The sequence below is a fragment of the Oncorhynchus masou genome, chromosome 25 (genome assembly GCF_036934945.1).
Source record: "Oncorhynchus masou masou isolate Uvic2021 chromosome 25, UVic_Omas_1.1, whole genome shotgun sequence".
Taxonomy (NCBI): Eukaryota; Metazoa; Chordata; class Actinopteri; order Salmoniformes; family Salmonidae; genus Oncorhynchus; species Oncorhynchus masou.
In genome coordinates, this window is record NC_088236.1 from 27,320,275 (window position 1) to 27,344,816 (window position 24,542).

The 24,542-nt window shown below is 42.8% G+C and overlaps 1 protein-coding gene across 1 annotated transcript; it reads left to right on the forward strand.

Annotated features, from left to right (window-relative positions):
* Positions 1-1,253: 1,253 nt before the first annotated feature.
* LOC135514022 (transmembrane protein 119-like) lies at positions 1,254-16,499 on the forward strand. Its single transcript, XM_064937149.1, has 2 exons — positions 1,254-1,438; positions 15,652-16,499. The coding sequence occupies exon 2, from the start codon at positions 15,667-15,669 to the stop codon at positions 16,459-16,461; it is 795 nt and encodes a 264-aa protein (XP_064793221.1). The 5' UTR covers positions 1,254-1,438; positions 15,652-15,666; the 3' UTR covers positions 16,462-16,499.
* Positions 16,500-24,542: the final 8,043 nt, after the last annotated feature.

Here is a 24,542-nt window from a genome sequence, read left to right on the forward strand (position 1 = left end):
ATGTTTATTGTCAGCACCGTCATCCTCCTGACCAAGCTGAGGGGCAGCACATACAGACACAGGGCCCATCAGCTGCAGGGACAGGGCACAGAGATGGTGTGCATCTCAGCAGTGGTCCCCACCAGAACCATTTATGGAGGCCAGGGGAGATACAGATGCCCCACAAGCAACATCACCCTAATGCCCAGCACAGAGGACAGCGAGGGGGACAATCTCACTCTCAACAGCTTCATCCCAGACGTTGATGGATGCTTGTAACACTTCAGTCAAACTCGCAATTCACAATAACACACTTGTGCTTTGTCAGCTATGTAGCAAATGTTTTGTACTTATACAGAAAAAAAGTGTCTTGCTTATCTCACTGTTATTCTAATGAGAAATACACATCTATCACTATTGTGAAGCATGTGTATACCTGACCTTTCCTGTACATACTGAATAAAGACATTTAAATGTTTCTGTCGTACTGAATTCTTCAACCTCTATCGAATCTTATTACAAAAATGATGAGGCAAGAGGTGCTCCAAACAGCCATGGGCAAAACAGAAGCCCTGCAGTGCCAGCAGGGATGTAAGTTCTGAGGCACATGTTTGTAGCAGACTGTAAATTTTCTGTTAGGTTTGTACGTGTGTGATATGATGAAAGACGGGCCCTCTCTGTAAGCTGGTCTTGTAGGCTGTGTGGAGACGGGCTGTAATCTGGAGCACATAATTAGAGATCTCTGTGAGAAGCAGGGGGAAAATAGGGACTCGCCTTGTGGAGAACATAAATACCCACTAACTGTCAACGTACAGAAAGTGGTCTTGTCCATTTTAGAGAACACTGATTCATTATGTGTAATGGCAAGGGGGAAGTGAGTACTTTGTCTTTGATATTGAAGAAAGTACAACAAATGTTGTGCTACTCCAGTGCATTAATCCTGCATTAAGATTGACATTTCGGCTGAATTTTGTATTTGACCTAACCGCACAACTTTCAGAATTGCCACGTGAACCAGTAACTCTGTGATTGTGAACAATTAGGAAATATATATGTAGTGGACAAAGATGTTCCCCTCATAAATATCTCAATCATATTTAAGGTTTAGGAGCAAACAAGGAAAATACATGCAGTATGGCAGCCCCTAACTGTCCCTCCTTTCTAGACTGGCCAAAGCATCTACCACTTCTGGGAGAGGATGATGTTGGGGGGAGTTATGTAAAGCGGGACGGGGAGGGGATGGAAATGTAGAGGGATGGACGTCTTTCTGCAATCAGCAGGCTTTTTTAGAACTGGAGAAACAACTTTCAGTCTACTGGAAGTTACAGGAGAGGGTGGCAACTTGGACGCTCCCTCTTTTTTCCACCCCTCAATTTTCTTCTGCTCTCTCTCTCTCCCTCTGCTGTTAGAACCCCTCTACCATTCAGTCCAGAGGAGACACTTCAGCCAGACAGCATCTGTAAGTACAGACCTTTTTTCTTTTTTGGTTTAATTCCCGGTTAGGACACAGTACTAGTCAAAAGTTTGGACACCTACTCATTCAAGGGTTTTTCTTTATTTGAACTATTTTCTACATTACAGAATAATAGTGAAGATATAAAAACTATGATATAACACACATGGAATCATGTAGTAGCCAAAAAAGTGTTAAACAAATCCAAATATATTTTAGTTTCTTCTAAAATAGCCACACTTGGCAATGAAGACAGCTTTGCACACCCTTGGCATTCTCTCAACCATCTTCATGTAGGAGCCTTTTCCAACAGTCTTGAAGGAGTTCCCACATGCTGAGCACTTTTTGGATAGTTTTCCTTCACACTGTGGTCCAACTCATCCCAAACCATCCTAATTGAGTTGTCGGGTGATTGTGGAGGCCAGGTCATCTGATGCAGCACTCCATCACTCGCCGCCTTGGTCAAATAGCCCTTACACAGCCTGGAGGTGTGTTGGGTCACCGTCCTGTTGAAAAACAAATCATAGTCCCACTAAGAGTAAACAAGATGGAATGGTGAATCGCTGCACAATGCTGTGGTAGTCATGTTGGTTAAATGTGCCTTGAATCATAAATCAGTGTCACCAGCAAAGCACTATCCCACCTTCTCCATCATGCTTCACGGTGGGAACCATACATGTGGAGATCATCCGTTCACCTACTCTGCATCCCACAAAGACACAGCGGTTGGAACCAAGAATCTCACATGGACTCATCAGACCAAATGACAGATTTCCACCGGTCTAATGTCCATTGCGCGTGTTTCTTGGACCAAGCAAGTCTCTTCTTATTGGTGTCCTTTAGTGGTGGTTTCTTTGCAGCAATTCGACCATGAAGGCCTGATTTCATGCAGTCTCCTCTGATCAGTTGATGTTGATGTCTGTTACTTGAACTCTGTGAAGCATTTATTTGGGCTGCAATTTCTGAGGTTGGTAACTCTAATGAACTTATCCTTTGCAGCAGGTAACTCTGGGTCTTCCTTTCCTATGGCGGTCCTCATGAGAGCCAGTTTCGTCATAGCGCTTGATGGTTTTTGCGACTGTACTTGAAGAAACTTTCAAAGTTCTTGACATTTTCCCAATTGACTGACCTTTGTGTCTTTTCTCTTTGCTTATTTGAGCTGTTCGTGCCATAATATGGATTTGGCATTTTACCAAATAGCGCTATCTTCTGTATACCTCCCCTACCGTGTCACAACACAACTGATTGGCTCAAATGCATTATGAAGGAAAGAAATTCCACAAATGAACTTTTAACAAGGACACCTGTTAATTAAAATGCATTCCAGGTGACTACCTCATGAAGCTGGTTGAGAGAATGCCAAGAGTGTGCAAGGCTGTCATCAAGGCAAAGGGTGGCTACTTTGAAGAATAATCTAAATATATTTTCATTTGTTTTTAACACTTTTTTTTGGTTACTACATTATTCAATGTGTTATTTCATAGTTTTAATGTCTTGACTATTAGTCTACAATGTAGAATATAGTAAAAATAAAGATTGAAATAGTAGGTGAGTTCGAACTTTTGACTGGTACTGTATGGGTAACAAGAATAAATGGTAGTTTTGATTACTGTAGACTTTGTACGGTACGACAAACCTGTCAACTTAAGGACAAGAAATGGGGACAATGGGGAAAGTTGTTGTTTTTAGGAAATTAAAGTTACAGGTACTGTCACGTTTCATTTTGTCATACAAGATCAGTTGTGGTCTTTTTGGTGAAGACATAAGAAAAGGTTTCAAAAGTGCAGATTAACATATCCATCCATCTTTGGTTTTGAATGATCGAAGTAAGGGTCCATTTGTTTAGAAATATCAAAGTTTGAGAGGTTGAGTCCTCCAGCTAATAGAATGTTTAAAAAGATGATTACGGTGAATGTCACATTAGAAAGTTAGTCTTAATATTTAGAGGGGTAAAAGTCACAATAACATGGTGGTGATTGGAGCTTGTAGGTGAAGATGGCTGGAGGAATTCAGGATGATTCTTTTAGTGTGTTTCAGTGGATGAACTGTAGAGATGATGATGACCAACCAGGAGACTATTCCTGAAGATGTAATTATGTCTGGTAAATACCAAGGTCCAGTCACAGCGCACATGGCTCTGTAGCTTTCCTGACTGAACATACATGGGTGGGGAGATCAAGCTAACCATCCATTTTAGTATGACTAAAGTACATACTGTATGCATAACCACACAAGAGAGACATGATGGGCACATTTACAGTAAGGAGTAAGGCTTCAGAGGTTGAATGTAACAAGGCTGATTAGAAGCCAGCCATTCTCACCAGAGTAGTAAGCAGCACTGTGTAATTACATGTATTTCCAGACAGAGTGAAGCTACAGATTTAGAGTTTGGGCTGTGAGATACTGGTGTGTAATATTATGTTAGGAGAGAGACCGTTTTGAACTGCATTAGCTGCTTCTTGAGACTGACTCTTTCTCTGTAGAGCATACTGTAAGTGCACCCGTTCCTAAGGCAGGATGAATGCAGGCTTTCCCTATGAGCAGAAATAACCCATCCGATCCCTGCCACAGCCTGTTGTTAGCCTGCTGCAGCCCAGTGTAAATGGAGGCCACAGCCACAAGTATCCTACGCCTCTCTGCTCCCTGTGGCATATATAGCTTTCTCCTCTCTTTGGTGTGGTGGATGGGTGGCCTCTCTCCACTACACATTTAAACCATGACCAAACTGCCGGCCTCCACCCCAAATAAGTAATGGCTACAGACAGTTAAAATAGATTTAATACAATATGCGAAATGGGAGAACTATTGTGGCTGTACTTTTCTGTAGTGATTGTATAACTAGATGGATCTGGTCATTGGGAACATGAGCAACACCTCAGAGGTTTCTACTTTGTTCTGAGTTATAATAACACAAAATCCATCCTCTGTACTGTCAAACCATTGAATGTTTCTTCATTCTAATACTAGAAACCCAACTGCCCATCCATCCTTAGTAGAGAGAAAGGGAGACTTGGCACACCCTCATTTCAACATGGACAATTGGGTAGTATTTGGTAGATACGTTGATTCCAACCTATTTTCACCCACTCAAAAACACAGCCAAAAGTTTGTTGAATTCCCCCCAAAGTGCTGTCACTGTTTTCAACCATATAACTACACAACCAAATTTGAATGAAAAATCTGTCTTATTTATCACTTAATGTGTTATCACTGCTTGATCTAAAAGCAGAACCAAATGATCTGGCTTGCAGTTAGTTGAGATGACATTAAAGTACATGGTGCAAGTAATCAATGCCTTTTTGAGATTCTGTGCAGATTCTTTTAACATGTGAAGATTTCCACAGACCTGCGACCCTGATTTTAACCTCCATATTCATCATCTCCTGTGAATACAGTGCGTTTCTATGATCTGCGGTTGAAAAGGTCTATAAAAATGCTTTTGTCACATCACAGGGAAGGATTAAATAAAAAGAAAGTGATTTTCAAAACTTGCTATGAGTTTCTAGCCCAAGTGAGCGTATTTTCTTGCTCCCAACGTGTGTTTGAAAATAACTTTTTTTTATGTCATCGGGTAAAACTTTTTAACTTTATATATTTTTTTCTACAAAACATAGAAATGCACCATTTTTACATGTTGACACTGGTATTGTGCTGGAGATGATGAACATTTGGTTGAAAATGGTGGAGTTGCCCTTAAGGTTGAATAAATACTGTTACATTAGTTTGTAAGATAGTAAATAGCCTAATGTACAAAAGTGATATTTTGTTTGGTTGACAATGCTACTAAATATTAACATTTAAAGGATATGTATCTACTGCTTGGATAGTTTAATATGAGCCACTGACTTACTCCTATTCTTTAACTCATTTTTGGTTGAGGGAAATGTGAATCCAACAATTTCTTAACTTGTCGATAAATTAATAGGCTATTTACCGTATTACAAAAGTGATATTGAATTGTTTGTCAACACAACCAAATATACACATTTAAAGGAGATGCTTCTTCTGCTTCGACAGGTCCAGCTGTGCCACTGAGTCTGGCTTCAATTCCTGTTTGGCTACAAATTAATAATTGATATGTTGGATTCATCTCCATTTCAATCAAAAATCTTGAAGAATCAAATAACTGTAAATGCACTTTAAAAACAGCTTGATTTGACTTAATTCTATTCTTTAACTTGTATTTTTGGTTAAGAGGGAGACTCCAACATATTTATTAAAAACTAGTATATCCCATTTGAAATCAAACCAAGCTTTAAACCCTAGGCCTATATGTATTGATTATAATTAGGGCTGAATGTAAACAATAACTGTTGATTACTTCCCAAATGCTATCTAGGCCTAAATACATAGGTGCCACATCCATTGCAAATGGCGAACATTATTTTTCATGACACGAGAGGTAAAATGGTTTTGGAATGAAACAGTCCATAACTGAGAGGTGTTGGATCCTGTTCCGGCAGTGTCCAGCTCAAATCAAGCACTGGACACAGGCAGTAATGCTGACACAACATTGGCAGTACAGTACACTGTTTCTCAGCCATTTCTGTACCAGTGACTGGCAAGACATTGTCCTCTTTTTACAATATTTATTTTCATAAGCAATATCAACCATACATAAACAAAACACACTCATTTTTTAACCAGCTCATGTTTAAAACAAATAGCATATATAAAGGAGTCTAGGAAACACTGTCACCACAATAGAGAATTTCAAGAAGCATCTTTCTACGTCTGGCCATGCTTTCCACCTGGCTACCCCGGTCAACAGTCCTGCACTCGCCACAGCAACTCGCCCAAGCCTCCCCCATTTCTCCTTCACCCAAATCCAGATAGATGATGTTCTGAAAGAGCTGCAAAATTTGGACCCCAACAAATCAGCCGGGCTAGAAAATCTGGACCCCCTTTTTCTATAATTATCTGCCTAAGTTGTTGCAACCTCTATTACTAGCCTGTTAAACCTCTTTCGTGTCGTCTGAGATTCCCAAAGATTGGAAAGCTGCCGCGATAATCCCCCTCTTCAAAGGGGGAGTAACTAAACCCCAAACTGCTACAGACCTATATCCATCCTACCCTGCCTTTCTAAAACCAAGTTAACAGATTTCCAACCATTTTGAATCCCACCGTGCCTTCTCCGCTATGCAATTTGGTTTCAGAGCTGGTCATGGGTGCACGTCAACCACGCTCAAGGTCCTAAACAATATCATAACCGCCATCGATAAGAGACATTACTGTGCAGCTGTATTCATCGACCTGGCCAAGGCTTTCGACTCTGTCAATCACCACATTCTTACCGTCAGACTCAACAGCCTTGGCTTCTCAAATGACTGCCTCGCCTGGTTCACCAACTTCTCAGACAGAGTGCAGTGTGTCAAATTGGAGGCCCTGTAGTCCGGACCTCTGGCAGTCTCTATCAAGGGCAATGGTGACATCATTAAGGACCTTTAAGGTTGCAGTGACACATCCGGAAACCAGATTGCATACCAGAGAGAATACTATAGACAGTTGATTATTGACAAGTTTTTCCAACACTTTTGGTAAACGGGGCAAAATAGAAATAGGCCTATAACAGCTTGATCTCCCCCTTTTAAATAAAGGATGAACCGTGGCTGCCTTCCAAGCACTGGGAACCTCCCAGAAAGGAGAGATGGGTTAAAAAGGTTGGAGATAGGCTTGGTGATGATAGGGGCAGCAACCTTAAAGAAGAAAGGGTCTATACCATCTGACCCAGATGTTTTTTTTTGGGTCAAGTTTCAGGAGCTCCTCTAGGACCTCGAACTCAGTGACTGCCTGCAGGGAGACCTGTTGTAGTGTGGCAGGGGAAAGATAGGGAGAAGCATCGGGGATAGTCACATTAGAAGGGCTGGGAGATGAGGAAATGTTGGACGGGAAATGAGGAAGTGTTGGACGGGAAATGAGGCATGGCTGAGTCAAATAAGAATCCTGACTTAATGAAGTGGTGATTAAAGTGCTTCTGTCAGTAACATCCACATCATCAACTTTAAGGGACATGGGCAGTTGTCGGGAGGAGGGTTTATTCTCCAAGTCTAACTGTTTTCCAGAACTTCTTGGGGTTAGACCCACAGAGAGAGAACTGCTCCTTAAAGTAACTAACTTCGGCCTTCCGGATAGCCTGAGTGCACTTATTTCTCATTTGCATGAACGAGAGCCAGTCAGCCTGAGTATGCGTGTGCCGAGCCTTTCGCCAAATGCAATTTTTGAGGTGGAGTAACTGCAAGTTCACGGTCGAACCAGGGACTGAACCTGTTTTTAAATCTCATTTTCCTTATGGGGGTGGGGTTTGTTAACAATACCACTGAAAATGTAAAAAAATAAGGTCCATGCATCTTCGAAAGAGGGGATCAAGCTGGTTCTATACAAAGGCCAATTCATGAAGGAAGGCTTGCTCATTAAAGTTTTTTAGCAAGCGTCTATGACAAATCAGGACAGGTCGTTTCACTGAGCAGCCATTACGAACACAGGCTGTAAAACAGTGATCACTAAGGTCATTACAGAAAACACCAGACTGATACCTATCAGGAGTATTTATGAGGATAACATCGAGGAGAGTAGCCTTTTCTGGGTGTTTGGAGTCATACCTTGTGGGATTGGTAATAATCTGAGAAAGATGTAGGGAGTCCCATTGTTTTAGGACTTGGTCAGGTGGTTTAAGCATGTCCCCGTTTAGGTCACCTTGCAGGACAATTCAAACTTGGTGTAAGGGGCCAGGAGAGAGCTTAGGGCAGGTAGGGTACAGGCCAGTGCTGATGGAGGACGATGGCACCCAGCAACAGTCAACAAAGAGCTATTTGAAAGTGTAATGCTTAAAACCAGAAAATCAAATTGTTTAGGGACAGACTTGGTGGAGACAACCGAGCACTGAAGGTGATCCTTGGTAAAGATTGCTACTCCCCAACCTTTGGAAGATCTGTCTCGCCCAAAAAAGGTTATAACCAGAAGGGTTAACATCGGAATTCAAAACACTCTTATTTAACCACGTCTCAGTAATGACCAACACATTTGGATTGGAGCTCTGAACCCACACTTTCAATTGATGAATTTTAGGTAACAAGCTTCTAGTGTTAACGTGCAGAAATCCCAGATTTTTACGGAAGCAGATATCAGAGCACAGGTCAGAATTGGGGCTAGTAACAGTAGATGGGCCAGGGTGTACATGCACATTTCCAGATATCATCAACAGTAATACAATCAAGGCACGGCAGAGGACAGGGAGAGCTCTGGTTTTATGACATCTGAATGTGCATCAGATGGCAACAAGATCATATTGTACAGCAATTTCATCAGGTAACATGAATTCAAAGCGGGCGAGAGGTGATAGAACGGGATGGGAGGCCAACAGTCTGTAACCAATTGAGTCAGAGTCCCGAGTGTGGGAACAAACACAGTCTGTTTAATTATACAACACATTTTCCAAAAAGTAGTAGCATTAGTCACGTAAACACAGAAATAAACAAATGGCACATTGGATTCCTAATTTTAAAAATAAGTGGTGCTTTTCTTACCGAGGAGACAAAGTTAAATAAATGACTACCATAAACGTTACATACGTTACAGATCGTCAGGTGGAATCCAAGCAGCAGGCAATGGGAGTGGTGTCACTCACTTCAGAGAAGCTTTTATTTCTGTAGGAAGATTTCTTGTAGAAAATGCCAGTGGGTGGTCTTTGAACAGCAGGAGGGGGCTTCAAGGCCTCTGGATCGGGGTGACTTCGACACCTCTTGCTTAACACGTCAGTGCTAATTGAAGTTGTATCTCTTTGTCCTAGCAAAGCTTGGTAGCCTGAGCATTCAGTCCTTATGAAGTAAAATATATAATTGTAATGTATTTTTCTTCTTGGCTTTTGAAAGTAAAAAAAATAGCTTCAAGCTAAGCATTACTCACTCAACTCACAGGTTGGATGGGGTTTTCAGGTCTCTGCTTGTTTGCCAGAGCATTTGATGTACAGTTTGGGAATAATAATCCTTGTGTAGGAAGCATTCCAAGTAATTCCATCCAAAATCAGGTTGTAGGTTTACTGTTCAGATTTGGAATGAAGGTTATGTTGTTTAGGGTAGCATCCTGTATATGTACATCCCAAAAAAATCTATAAATGTATTTTTAAAAACATGCTGAAAAATGTGGGAGCTCATGACCGCTCTCTCTCAAGTACCCTCCTTTCCTCTCAAAGTAATTCATAGTGCCATATTGACTTTGAATCTGAGTTTACGTGACATCCGCTAGATTATATAAATAATACAGAAACATAAATGTTAGCAGGCTATGGGCCACCGGCCATGTCACATTTTTCATTTGTGTGTGTATATATATATGTGTGTGTGTGTATATATGCATATATATGTGTGTGTGTATGTGTGTGTATATACCCTGAAAGCATGATTTACATTTTTTGTTTTTAAAATCAGTTATGGATTGTTTTAATTTGCATTGCTTATATTCAGGAGGGAATGACAGCGTGTGCAATTTGGGCTAAGCACGTGGCAAATACCAAATACATGATTGTTGAGATGCGACTGTCAGTGAAAAGTGGAGGCCCAGCCAGTCACAATGCAATATTTCAAAATATAATCGCTTGAAAACAAATTTTGCTTTATTTAAAGGTGCATTTTTATGGTGAAAATTTGCTTCCCCAAACTTGAAACTCACATGCTGCCTATGCCTAAATAGCATAATTGATAATATACTGTATGATTGAAATAATTTTCTCTGTTGAACCTAGTTGTTGGAATTACTTAATCATTCTCACTACATAATTTTGGTAATGGTCAGTGACAAATATCAAAGCTAAGCAGTGCTGGGGTTGGTTTAAACCCTCACTCTGGTCTCAGAGCATTTTGTTATTCTGTACATAAATCCAGTACACTGCTTTTGGTATGATACTGTATGGTATGTAGTAATTTGTGGATGTCTATCAGTAATTTGTATGATATGTTATGAATTGCAATTCGTATTAAATGTTCCGAATTAGCAAAATCTACAATATGCTACAAATTTGCAAAAACGTATATATGTTACGAATTCTAGCTAGGCTTGGAGTTTAGGAGTTAGGTTAAATGGTTAGGGTTAGCTAAAAGGTTTGGGGATGGGTTAGCTAACATGCTAAGTGCACTGAGTAGCACAAAAAATAAGAACACCTGCTCTTTCCATGATATAAACTGACCAGGTGAATCCAGGTGAAAGTTATGATCCCTTATTGATGTCACTTGTTAAATCCACTTCAATCAGTGTAAATGGGGAAGAGACAGGTTAAATGAGGATTTTTAAGCCTTGAGACAATTGAGACATGGATTGTGTATGTGTGCCATTCATAGGGTGAATGGGCAAGATTGAACAGGGTATTTTTTATTTTACCTATATTTAAACAGCTAGGCCAGTTGAGAACAACTTCTCATTTACAAATGCAACCTGGCCAAGATGAAGAAAAGCAGTGCAACACAAACAACAGAGTTACACATGGGATAAACACACATAGTCAATAACACAATAGAACATCTGTATACAGTGTGCGCAAATGAAGTAAGGAGGTAAGGAAATAAATAGGCCATAGTGGTGAAGTAATTACAATTTAGCAATTAACACTGGAGTGATGGATGTGCACATGAGGATGTGCAAGTAGAAATGCTGGTGCACAAGAGCAGAGAAAAACTAAACAAATATGGGGACTAGGTAGGTAGTTGGTTGGATGGGCTACTTACAGATGGGCTGTGTACAGCTGCAGCGATCGGTAAGCTGCTCTGGCAGCCGATGCTTGAAAGTTAGTGAGGGAGATATAATTTCAGTGATTTTTGCCATTTGTTCCAGTCATTGGCAGCAGAGAACTGGAAGGAAAGGCGGCCAAACGAGGTGTTGGCTTTGGGGATGACCAGTGAAATATACCTGCTGGAGTGTGTGCTACGGGTGGGTGTTGCTATGGTGACCAGTGAGCTGAGATAAGGTGGAGCTTTACCTAGCAAAGACTTATAGATGATCTGGAGCCAGTGGGTTTGGTGACGAATATGTAGCGAGGACCAACCAACGAGAGCATACAGGTCACAATGGTGGGTAGTATATGTGGCTTTTGTGACAAAACGGGTTGCACTGTGATAGACTGCATCCAATTTACTGAGTAGAGTGTTGGAGGCTATTTTGTAAATTACATCGCCGAAGTCAAGGATTGGTAGGATAGTCAAGGATTGGTAGTGATGCTAGGTGGGCGGGCCCTTGCGGGCAGTGATCGGTTGAAGAGCATGCATTTAGTTTTACTTGTATTTAAGAGCAGTTGGAGGCCATGGAAGGAGTGTTGTATGGTATTGAAGCTCGTCTGGAGGTTTGTTAACGGTGTCCAAAGAAGGGCCAGATGTTTTCAGAATGGTGTCGTGTGCGTAAAGGAGGATCAGAGAATCACCAGCAGCAAGAGCGACGACATTGATATATACAAAGAGAAGAGTCTGCCCGAGAAATGAACCCTGTGGAACCCCCACAGACTGCCAGAGGACTGGACAACAGGCCCTCCGATTTGACACACTGAACTCGTTCACCAACTTCTTCTCAGACCCAGTCGAGGCAGTCATTAGAGAAACCAAGGCTGTTGAGTCTGCTGATAATACGATGATTGACAGAGTCGAAAGCCTTGGCCAGGTCGATGTCTATGGATGCACAGTACTGTCTTTTAACGATGGCGGTTAAGATATTGTTTAGGACCATAAGTGTGGCTGAGGTGTACCCATGACCAGCTATGAAACCAGATTGCATAGTGGAGAAGGTACGGTGGCATTCGAAACGGTCGGTGATCGGTTTGTTCACTTGGCTTTCGAAGACTTTAGAAAAGGCAGAACAGGATGGATATAGGTCTGTAACAGTTTGGGTCTAGAGTGTCCCCCCTTTGAAGAGGGGGATGACCGCAGCCGCTTTCCAATCTTTAGGTATCTCAGACGATACGAGAGGTTGAACAGACTAGGAATGGGGGTTGCGACAATGGCGGCAGATAATTTTAGGAAGAGAGGGTCCAGATTGTCTAGCCCAGCTGATTTGTAGGGATCCAGATTCTGCAACTCTTTCTGGACATCAGCTGTCTGGATTTGAAGGAGAAGTGGGGGGATATTGGGCCAGTTGCTGCGGGGTGTGCAGAACATTTGGCCGGAGTTGGGGTAACCAGGTGAAAAGCGTGGCCAGCCGTAGAGAGATGCTTATTGAAATTCTCGATTATCGTGGGTTTATCAGTGGTGACAATGTTTCCTAGCCTCAGTGCAGTGGGCACCTGAGAGGAGGTGCTTTTATTCTCCATGGACTTTAGTGTCACAAAACCTTTTGGAATTAGTACTGCAGGATGCAAATTTCTGTTTGAAAAAGCTAGCATTTGCTTTCCTAACTGACTGTATATTGGTTCCTGACTTGCCTGAAAAGTTTCATATCGCGGGGGTGAAAGCTAGTGCAGTGCGCCACATGATGTTTTGTGCTGGTCAAGGGCAGTCAAGTCTGGAATGAACCAAGGGCTATATCTGTTCTTTGTTCTACATTTTCTGAAAGGGGAATGCTTATTTAAGATGGTGAGGAAGGCACTTTTAAAGAATAACCAGGCATCCTCTACTGACGGAATGAGATCAATATCCTTACAGGATACCTGGGCCAGGTCAATTAGAAAGGCCTGCTCGCAGAAGTGTTTTAGGGAGTGTTTGACAGTGATGAGGTGTGGTCATTTGACCGCAGACCCATTACAGATGCAGGCAATGAGGCAGTGATTGCTGAGGTCCTGGTTGAAGACAGCAGAGGTGTATTTAGAGGGCAAGTTGGTCAGGATGTTATCTATGAGGGTGCCCATGTTTACGGATTTGGGGTTGTACCTGGTAGGTTCCTTGATGATTTGTGAGATTGAGGGCATCTAGCTTAGATTGTAAAACGGCCGGGGTGTTAAGCATATCCCAGTTTCGGTCACCTAACAATACGAACTCTGACGATAGATGAGGCGATAGATGAGGGGCAATCAATTCACATAAGGTGTCCAGGGCACAGCTGGGGGCTGAGGGGGCTCTATAACAAACGGCAACAGTGAGACTTATTTGTGGAGAGAGTGATTTTTAAAAGTAGTAGCTCTTTGTTTGTGCATAGACCTGGATAGTAGGACAGAACTCTGCAGGGTTAGGGATCTCTACAGTTGATTGCAACTCTGTCCCCTTTAGCAGTTCGATCTCGACAGAGAACGTTGTAATTGGGATGGAGATTTCCGAATTTTTGGTGGCTTTCCTAAGCCAGGATTCAGGCACGGCTAGGACATCAGGGTTGGTGGAATGTGCTAAAGCAGTGAATTAAGCAAACTTAGGGAGGAGGCTTCTGATGTCAACATGCATGAACCCAAGGCTTTTCTGGTTACAGCAGTTGTCAAATGAGAGCGCCTGGTGGCACACAGGGCCTGGGTTAACCTCTACATCACCAGAAGAGGAGTAGGGTACGGCTAAAGGCTATAAGAACTGGTTGTCTAGTGCATTCGGAACAGAGAGTAAAAAGAGCAGACTTCTGGGCGTGAAGGGTAGATTCAGGGCATAATGCACAGACAGGGGCATGGTAGGGTGCGAGTACAGTGGAGGTAAACATAGGCATTGAGTGACAATGAGAGAGACTGCACCTCTGGAGGCGCCAGTTAAGTTAGGTGCGGTCTCTGCATGTGTGGGGGGTGGAGCATTGGAGATAACCGGGGCATGCAGAGCGGGACTAGGTCCCCCACAGTAAAACAAAACAATGAGACCAACCCTAAACAACAGTATACAAGGCAGGCATATTGACATTAGAGGGAGGCATAAAGCAATCACAGGTGTTGATTGGGAGGGCTAAGACAACAACGGGTAAATGGCGATGAATGGGCAGAGAGGGTCAGTTAGCTACACACAGGGCCTCAGTTTGAGGCTGGGTCCGACAGATAAACAAAATTAAGTATCGTAGGCATCAGCTGTGTAGCCGAGTGATCATAGGGTCCAATAAGCAGCAATGGACGAAACGGGGAGCTGCTCGACAGTCGTCACTAGGCTAGGCAAGAGGGAGACACGGCGCTCAGACAGTTAGCAGCCCGGGGCTAGTAGCTGGGTCCTCACCGACATCATCAACTCAGAGGCTGGTTGAGAGCACATCGGATGAAATGCGTCAGCAGACCAGTCGTGATGGATTAGGGGGGGCTCAGTGTTGACAAAGTGTCCAGGCCAATTGGCAAGAGAGGTATTGTAGTTGGTGTACTTCGTTTGCTAGCTGGGGGAATGGGCCTAGCTCCAGGCTAACTGGTGCTTGCTTCTGGACAAGGGCGTTAGACACGATAGCCACTCGGTAGCAGCTAGCTTGCTGCGATGACCCGGTGTAATGGTCCAGAGCTTGCGGCAGGAATCCGGTGATGTAGTGGAGAGAAAAAAAAGCAGTCCGATATGCTCAGGGCTGATATCGCACTGTGCAGAATGCCAGATATTATCTGGGCTGTCTGGGCAAAAGTGCTGGTGTCTGTGCTAAAGGTAAAGACTGCTAGCAGTTGCAGGAAGGTATATTTAACGTAAATGGAAAAAAGAGATTGATATGTATACAGAAAAACAAAGCTGAATATTTACACGGGACAAAACACACCTTGCTGCTACGCCATCTTGGAGAAGTGTGATATGGTAGTAGGTGCCAGGCTGACCGATGTGTGTCAAGAATTGCAACGCTGCTGGGTTTTTCACACTCAACACTTTCCTTTGTGTATCAAGAATGGTCCACCACCCAAAGGACACCCATCGGAGTCAACATGGGCCAGCATGTGGAACGCTTTCGACAACTTGTATCCATGCCCTGAAGAATTTAGGCTGTTCTGAGGGCAAAATGGGGTGAAACTCAATACAAAACCTAACATATACAAAATGGAGTGTTGAATTTACATACATAATGCTCTGAGACCAGGTTGCAGCCCTGAATGGGAGACAGAAGGAATAGCTGTAGATGTATCAACTCTCCAGTAGGAGGTGCTGCCCAGGCTATTTTTTGTTGCTTGTAGTGGAAGCAAATTCAATATATATAAAAGATTTAACCAGTTTGTGCTCAGTGGGGAGGCATGTTGTAGGCCTACAGTAGCTGCTGTTATATAGATGCAGAAAATGAAAGCCTATATTCTTGAAATCAGCCCAAATAGTCATGAATTTGACATAAAAACATTTTCTAAACCATCTGCAATTTTGAGAAATGTTGTATTGAATGTCTCGCTCTTGTCTTTACAGGATCCTGAAGGAAAGATGAGTAACCACTTGATTCTTCACTTGGCATGTGTGAGCATGGTTCTGCTCTGGGGTCATGGGTATGCAGTGCATGTGCCCCTGGTCTATAGAATTTCCATGGATGGCAGTGGTGACGGAGGGGAGCCGGATCTCATTATCCCCGTCGATGGCCCCCACCACACTCTCTCCCCCATCGATGTCGCCCCCGTCGATGTCGCCCCCGTCGATGTCGCCCCCGTTGATGTTTCCCCCACCACTACCCTAGCCCCCACCCTGGTCAGCACCATCACCAACACCATCACCATCACCATGATCCGCCTGAAGGACTTTATGCTCACCCGGGTGGTGGACTTCCTCCAGGATAATATGCTGATCATAATTGTGGTCACCTCCCTCCTCATCGTCATGATCTTCATCATCTGCTGTGCCGCTACCATGAGCCAAAAGCGCAAGATGGATGCCTACAAACCCCCTGCCAACCCACCCAGGAAATATATGGGTGACACAGCTGGCAGAGTCGAACCCTCCACTGAGGTCCAGAGTAGGGTCTATGACGGGCCTGATTTTGCCAGGAGGGTCCAGATCCAGGAAACCCCCAAGAATCTGCGCACCCCTTCCACCGCACTGGTGGGGGAAAAGGTGGGTAAGGAGCCCAAACCGAAGGAGGTCCAGAAAGTGAGTGAGGTAGAGGAGGAGGAAACGCGCAGAGTGGAGTCTAAGCACAAAGGCCAGAAGGCTGAGGAGGTGCCGCAGAGCTCCAACACCAGCCAGCCCATGGTCTGCACCTGCCACCTGCGGAAGGCAAACCACTAAGTATAGGTTGGGGCTCCAACCATGCAAACTAGCAAAAAAGGAGAGGGAACTCCCTGGGTATGTCAGCTGCTTGTCTGTGGAATCTGACTCTGTCGGCACCTTTAGCATACAGATATAACTGGGTCTAGTTAGCATACAAAGGCCTTAAAACAGAAGGAATTTCAGGTTTGACTGCCAAAATATATATATATATATATATCATGTCATATGTATATACAGTACCAGTCAAAGGTTTGGACACAACTACTCATTCAAGGGTTTTCTATATTTTTACTATTTTTTACATTGTAGAATTATAGTGAAGACATATTTTAGATTCTTCAAAGTTGCCACCTTATGCCATTGCGCTTTGCATACTCTTGGCATTCTCTCAACCAGTTTCACCTGGAAGACTTTTCCAACAGTCTTGAAGGAGTTCCCACATGCTAAGCACTTGTTGGCTGCTTTTCCTTCACTCTCATCCCAAACCATCTCAATTGGGATGAGGTCGGGTGATTGTGGAGGCCATGTCATCTGATGCAGCACTCCATCACTCTCCTTCTTGGTCAAATAGCCCTTACACAGCCTGTGTGTTGGGTCACTGTCATGTTTAAAAACAAATGATAGTCCCACTACGCGCAAACCAATATTTTAATTCTAAATAAATCACTGACAGTGTCACCAGCAAAGCACCATCACACCTCCTCCTTGCTTCATGGTGGGAACCACACATGTGGAGATAATCCGTTTACCTACTCTGCGTCTCACAAAGACACGGCAGTTGGAACCAAAAATCTCAAATTTGGACTCATCAGAACGAAGGACAGATTTCAACTGGTCTAATGTCCATTGCTCGTGTTTCTTGGCCCAAGCAAGTGTCTTAGCCTTATTGGTGTCCTTTAGTAGTGGTTTCTTTGCAGCAATTCGACCATGAAGGCCTGATTTCATGCAGTCTCCTCTGATCAGTTGATGTTGATGTCTGTTACTTGAACTCTGTGAAGCATTTATTTGGGCTGCAATTTCTGAGGCTGCTAACTCTGAGGCAGTGGATAAGTTGATTAGAGTTAACTCTGGGTCTTCCTTTCCTGTGGCGGTCCTCATAAGAGCCAGTTTCATCATAGCTCTTGGTTTTTGCAAATGCACTTGAAGAAACTTTCAACGTTCTTGAAATTTTCCAGGATTGACTGACCTTTGTCCTAAAGTGATGGACTGTCGTTTCTCTGTTCTTGCCATAATATGGACTTGGTCTTTTACCAAGTAGGGCTATCTTCTGGAAAGAAATTCAACAAATTAACTTTTAACAAGGCACACCTTTTAATTGAAATGCATTCCAGGTGACTACCTCATGAAGCTGATTGAGAGAATGCCAAGATTGTGCAAAGTTGTCAAGGCAAATAGTGGCTACTTTTAAGAATCTCAAATGTAAAATATATTCTGATTTAAAAACAAATTTGGTTACTACATGAGTTCATGCTTTTGATGTCTAAACTATTATTCTACTTTGTAGAAAATAGTAAAAAATAACCATTTAAAAACCTGGAATGAGTAGGTGTCAACTTTTGACTGGTACTGTATAAATTATTCTTCCTATACTTCTCTTGATGTATAAAAGGGTCATTGTGAAATGAGATTGGTTAATCAATTGTTGATAGTAAAAAAGAAGACATTATACAAAGACAGTATTTATAGGATGTTTGCATGTTGTTATTACCGTTGGGAAATTGTACTGATCAGTTTAGCTTTACTAAAGAGATGTAGAGGTAAATGCCAAAATAAAAGAAACACTTGAGTAAATGAAGGCTGTTATGGTGTGGGGTGCATTTTCCTGGCATGGTTTAGGTCCACACAACCCCTTAGAGGGCAAGGTAAATGGCAATAAATACACAGCCATTCTGAGTGATCACCCAACCAATGGTGAATCAGTTCTATCCTGATGGGAGTGGTCTCTTCCAGGATGACCATGCTCCCATCCTCAGGTGGTCACTGAATGATTTGATGAGCATGAAAATGCTGTAGACCATGTGCTTTGGCCATCTGTCATCAGATCGCAACCCAGTTTTAAACTTATGGGAGATTCTGGAGCGTCGCCTGAGACGCCGTTTTCCACCACCATCAACAAAACAGCAAATTATGGAATTTCTCATGGATAAATGGTGTCACATCCCTCCAACAGAGTTCCAGACACAAGTAGAATCTATGCCAAGGTGCATTGAAGCTGTTCTGGTGGCTCGTGGCCCTATTAAGACGCCTTATGTTGGTGTTAACTTTATTTTGTCTGTTACATTTAGATCACACAGAGAAAAGAAAGTTGGCATTTGTGAAGCAAGAAAGCCAAACATAATTCTCTAACTCTACTCAATTAATTGATGGGAATTATTTGAGTGGAATTAAACATTTTGAAATTACATGCATTTTCATACATGTCACACTGGGTGATTTATGGATTATTATTTTAGAGAATTTGCAAATGCTATATGGGTAGAGCAGATTATTTTTTATTTTTTTCAAACTAAACGTGTGATTTGCAGGTTTAAGATCAGTGCATACTAATTTTATTAATACTGGTACTTATTTAATTCTAAAGTCAAGTAAAATCCAAAGATTCTCCTGAATCCCTTTATGGATTGTTTTACCATGACCCTCAGTTCTGCTGTAGATTGTGGTAGTTTTTTTATTTTATTTTTGTCCAGCTTCAATAAAGAGGTATGGTTGATATATTTGTTTTTATTGAAATTGTAAGTGTAAAAGTCTGAGTATGAGGAAGAGATTTCACAATTTTCCCTTTAACAAATTGCAATATGGAGTTTGACTATGCCCGAATGTTAGTGCTGCCAATTGGGCCACAGGGTGTGTAAAAACATTTGATACTACGTTGGAGCCCCTCATTTTCATCTATTTTTACCCAAGAATAACTTCAGTAGCCTATGTTTGAAGAAAAGCTGTCTGGTTTGTTAGGCCTGTTCTCAAATGTGTAAAAAAAAAAATGTTTAAAAAAAGATTATAGTGACATGCATACTACTGCATGTACTTTGTCTGCGTTGAAAATTGTATTTTTCGGTTCATATTATATAAGCTATAATAAATATTTCCGTGACAGACTGAAATACCCTGCCCACTCACACATTACAGGGGAAAATATGGCTGTAGTGTCACCTGATTGGCCAGGGACAGGAGGCTGGCACCACTATGTAATGTCATGCCCAAACACAAAGCCAGTGAAAGGCACCAGAGCCTTGAGATGACGAGAGAGCTCCTTTGTCTTGTTCCCTTGCTTCCGTACAAGATGCGATCAATATTTCAACAGCTGTCAATCCAACAACATGAAGTACTTTGCTCTGAAACTGGACATGAGTGTATTTGAAAACAAGACACTGATTTGTCCACATGCCCATATCAAGTCAGGTTACTTGAAGATAAATCACTTATCTGATTTTGTACCAGGGATATGTAAAGATTGGCCTATTTCCTGAAAAGAAAATGTAAGCTATTGGTTAAATGGCATGCAACTGCTGCCCTCCAAACATTGTAAGTATTGTGAGAGGATTTAGCAGCTGTTGCAAGAAACAATTAAAAACAGACCCTAAAAAAACTTGATGCCTTAATATGAAAATGCCTATAAATAACTGTGCAGAAATAATTGCAATATCCGTTACAGAAAAAATAAAGTATTGATTGCATCTTTGTTTATGATTTAATTATAAAATATCCGATTGCTCTTTTTCACAGAAAGGGGAGGCATGTACAGTGCCTTGCGAAAGTATTCGGCTCCCTTGAACTTTGCAACCTTTTGCCACATTTCAGGCTTCAAACATAGATATAAAACTGTATTTGTTTGAAGAATCAACAACAAGTGGGACACTCATGAAGTGGAACAACATTTATTGGATATTTCAAACTTTTTTAACAAATCAAAAACTGAAAAATTGGGCGTGCAGAATTATTCAGCCCCTTTACATTCAGTGCAGCAAACTCTCTCCAGAAGTTCAGTGAGGATCTCTGAATGATCTAATGATGATAAATACAATCCACCTGTGTGTAATCAAGTCTCTGTATAAATGCACCTGCACTGTGATAGTCTCAGAGGTCCGTTAAAAGCGCAGAGAGCATCATGAAGAACAAGGAACACACCAGGCAGGTCCGAGATACTGTTGTAAGAAGTTTAAAGCCGGATTTGGATACAAAAAGATTTCCCAAGCTTTAAACATCCCAAGGAGCACTGTGCAAGCGAGAATATTGAAATGGAAGAAGTATCAGACTACTGCAAATCTACCAAGACCTGGCCGTCCCTCTAAACTTTCAGCTCATACAAGGAGAAGACTGATCAGAGATGCAGCCAAGAGGCCCATGATCACTCTGGATGAACTGCAGAGATCGACAGCTGAGGTAGGAGACTCTGTCCATAGGACAACAATCAGTCATATATTGCACAAATCTGGCCTTTATGGAAGAGTGGCAAGAAGAAAGCCATTTCTTAAAGATATCCATAAAAAGTGGTGTTTAAAGTTTGCCACAAGCCACCTGGGAGACACACCAAACATGTGGAAGAAGGTGCTCTGGTCAGACAAAACCAAAATTGAACTTTTTGGCAACAATGCAAAACGTTATGTTTGGTGTAAAAGCAACACAGCTCATCACCCTGAACACACCATACCCACTGTCAAACATGGTGGTGGCCGCATCATGGTTTGGGCCTGTTTTTCTTCAGCAGGGACAGGGAAGATGGTTAAAATTGATGGGAAGATGGATGGAGCCAAATACAGGACCATTCTATAAAACCTGATGGAGTCTGCAAAAGACCTGAGACTGGGACGGAGATTTGTCAACCAACAAGACAATGATCCAAAACATAAAGCAAAATCTACAATGGAATGGTTAAAAAATAAACATATCCAGGTGTTAGAATGGCCAAGTCAAAGTCCAGACCTGAATCCAATTGAGAATCTGTGGAAAGAACTGAAAACTGCTGTTCACAAATGCTCTCCATCCAACCTCACTGAGCTCGAGCTGTTTTGCAAGGAGGAATGGGAAAACATTTCAGTCTCTCGATGTGCAAAACTGATAGAGACATACCCCACGCGACTTACAGCTGTAATCGCAGCAAAAGGTGGCGCTACAAAGTATTAACTTAAGGGGGCTGAATAATTTTGCACGCCCAATTTCAGTTTTTGATTTGTTAAAAGTTTGAAATATCCAATAAATGTCGTTCCACTTCATGATTGTGTCCCACTTGTTGTTGATTCTTCACAAAAAAATTGTTTTATATCTCTGTTTGAAGCCCTGAAATGTGGCAAAAGGTCGCAAAGTTCAAGGGGGCCGAATACTTTCGCAAGGCACTGTATATCATAAATACCAATTTGTTTTCAAAGTGAAAACGAAGTTTGATCCCATTGCAGAAGGCCAGTTATTCACTCACGTTAAGAAAGAACAAACATCAAAGATGAAGGCAGAACAGCCCAAAAGCAAGTGAAGCCTTGTCGTGCCTGAAAGGTGAGCCCTGAAGGAGCCTCACACCAGGATCTGATTCCCTGCTCTTTTGTCAACAAGGTGCTAAATAATTCTGGAATAATACTACCCCTGCACTCTAACTCTGTCCACCTGGAGAACAGAAGGCACACAACCACAGGACAGGACCACCCAAAGTGTCTCGGGCTGTCAATAACACTGACTTGGCTTCATTTAATCATACTTCGCAGAGTGACAGCATGCTAAAGGATGCCATATGACCTGGAGGATAACCGTAGAGAAGACGCTACCAGAGGGAGATCTTCTCCTGAAGACTGAGACTATTGCTGTGTTTCTATTTTGAGACTTCAGTGTTGTCCATCTGCCCTTAAAGGAATAGGAACATTGAATTCATTTGGAAGATGAAGAGGATACAAAACCGGTAACAGAGCACCTTAAGGGTTCATTAAACTTTGATGGGCAGCTGGTTGGAATTGTCAAAGACTGGTTTCTGGAGAGAGTCAGTCACCGTGGATCATAGCCGTCTTGGCTGGTCAGCTTCTTGGGAAGAGTGGATGAAACAGAGCCTTGGAGGAATGGTACAGTAGAAGTTACAGGTTGTGTATAAAAATGTATGCCAATTACTTTGATTTACAATGTCTGTTTTAAAAAAAAATATATATTTATTCAGTTAAGTCATTGAACACATTGGATTCACTATCAGCACGGTCTTATCTTTTAAAACATCAAGCTTCATATGGAATAACAGCTCTGAATAGTCTGACTCCCCTTCCTTATAGTTCTATCCATCCAAATGGACATCAGCCTCTGAAATTGCCTTCAGTATCAGAAACACACACTGTTGTCTGATACTAAATGCTTTGCATGCAGCTGTAGTTTTTTTCCTAATTAGTTAGTCATTGGTAGCAAGGCACAAGCTGCAATCTACCTATCTCCATGTCTAATGTTGCCTTGTCCTTTCTCCTTCCTCTTCCTCCAAGTGAGCCATGCTGTGGTGCCTCTATGGTCTCCTACTGGTTCTCTGTGTGTCTCCACTGGCCTGCCTTGTGACATCCCCCTGTCCAGAAGGCTGCTGCTGTCCTCACCCTGGGCTGCTGGTCCTCTGTGAGTCCCTGGGCCTGAGGTCCTTGCCAGTCTCCGTCCCTCTCAACACATCTGTCCTCTCTGTGGCCCGGAACCAGCTTTGTAATGTGGACCACCGACTTCGGCCCTTCTCTAGCTTGCAAGAGCTCAGCCTCAGCCACAACCAACTGGCTCACTTCCCCCGGGGCCTGCCCCCCAGCCTGGAGACCCTGCAGCTGCAGAAGAACCGCATCACCTACATCACCACCGGGGCCCTGCGCCAGTTGGGCAACCTCACCCGCTTAGACCTGGAGGACAACCGCATCCGTGCCATCCAGCCAGGGGCTCTGCTGGGCCTGGGGAGGCTGCAGGTTCTGACACTGAAAGGGAACCAACTAAACAGCCTGCCTCTGAACCTTCCAGCCTCCCTCACCCACTTAGACCTATCAGCTAACTGCATCTCTGCCCTGGACCTCCCCTCGCTGAATGCACTGGTCAACTTGCAGGTCCTGAAGATCAACAGCAACTGCCTGCGCTCAGTGCCAGAGAGCGCCTTTGACGGGCTGCCAAGTCTCCATTCTGTGGAGCTGGCCAACAACCTGTGGGTGTGTGAGTGTGACATCCTGTACCTGTACCGGTGGCTACTGAATGGAAGGCTGAAGATGGCCACTGACCTGGTGTGTGCCGAACCAACACACCTTGCACATCACATGCTCCTAACCCTCTCTGTCATGGCTATCTGTCCACGGGTTCTAAAGCCTAATGAGAAAGTCTCTCACCTTAGTTTCACCACCAAGCCAGAGAGACAGCTGGGTACCTTCACAGTGAAAACCCTTGTGCCTGGTTTTCTATACTTACCCATCAAAACCAGGGATTTTGGAAGTATCTCTGGTTTGTCAAAGCAAGAATTGAAGGGAACATTTCACAATGTAGAAAGCCCCACTCAAGCACCTTATCATCACCAAGATACTGCTGTGTTTCAGCTTCTTTCTGACCACTACACTTTACAGGATCTAAGCTATGAGGACTGCTTGTCTCTGAATTCAACACCATCTGTAGCCCCACCCAAGGAGCCTTCCACCACTTCTTTACCAATTGAGGAGCCCAGGTGTTTAGACAATTCTACAGGCCGATACCCTCCTGGTAATTCAATTGCTGTAGAGGCAACAAGTTCCACAAACAAGGCTAGCTCCTTACCTGCGCCCACTCCCAGAACCCTCACTCAACAGGGCTTATCAGCAGTTATAAGCCTGTTGGCTGTGTTGTGTGTGCTGGTGGGTCTTCTCATGCTAGCAGTGCTGCTGATCCTGAAACGGATCCTTGCGCATAACCAGAGGGTGGCCCCATTTCAGCAATCATGAGAGTCAAATGTATTTAAAAATAATCTTATCAAAATGTTAACTGCAACACACAGATGAATGAATCACACTTGCTGTGATTTGAGATCAACAGTAGGGACAATGTGTCCCCCAGAGTGACAAAGATCAGTATTTTGTATTTTTGTGCAATGGCACTATCAGTTCAATTACTGAAATGTAACTACCTCAATTGTCTAGTTGTAACTTGCCACCAGAAAC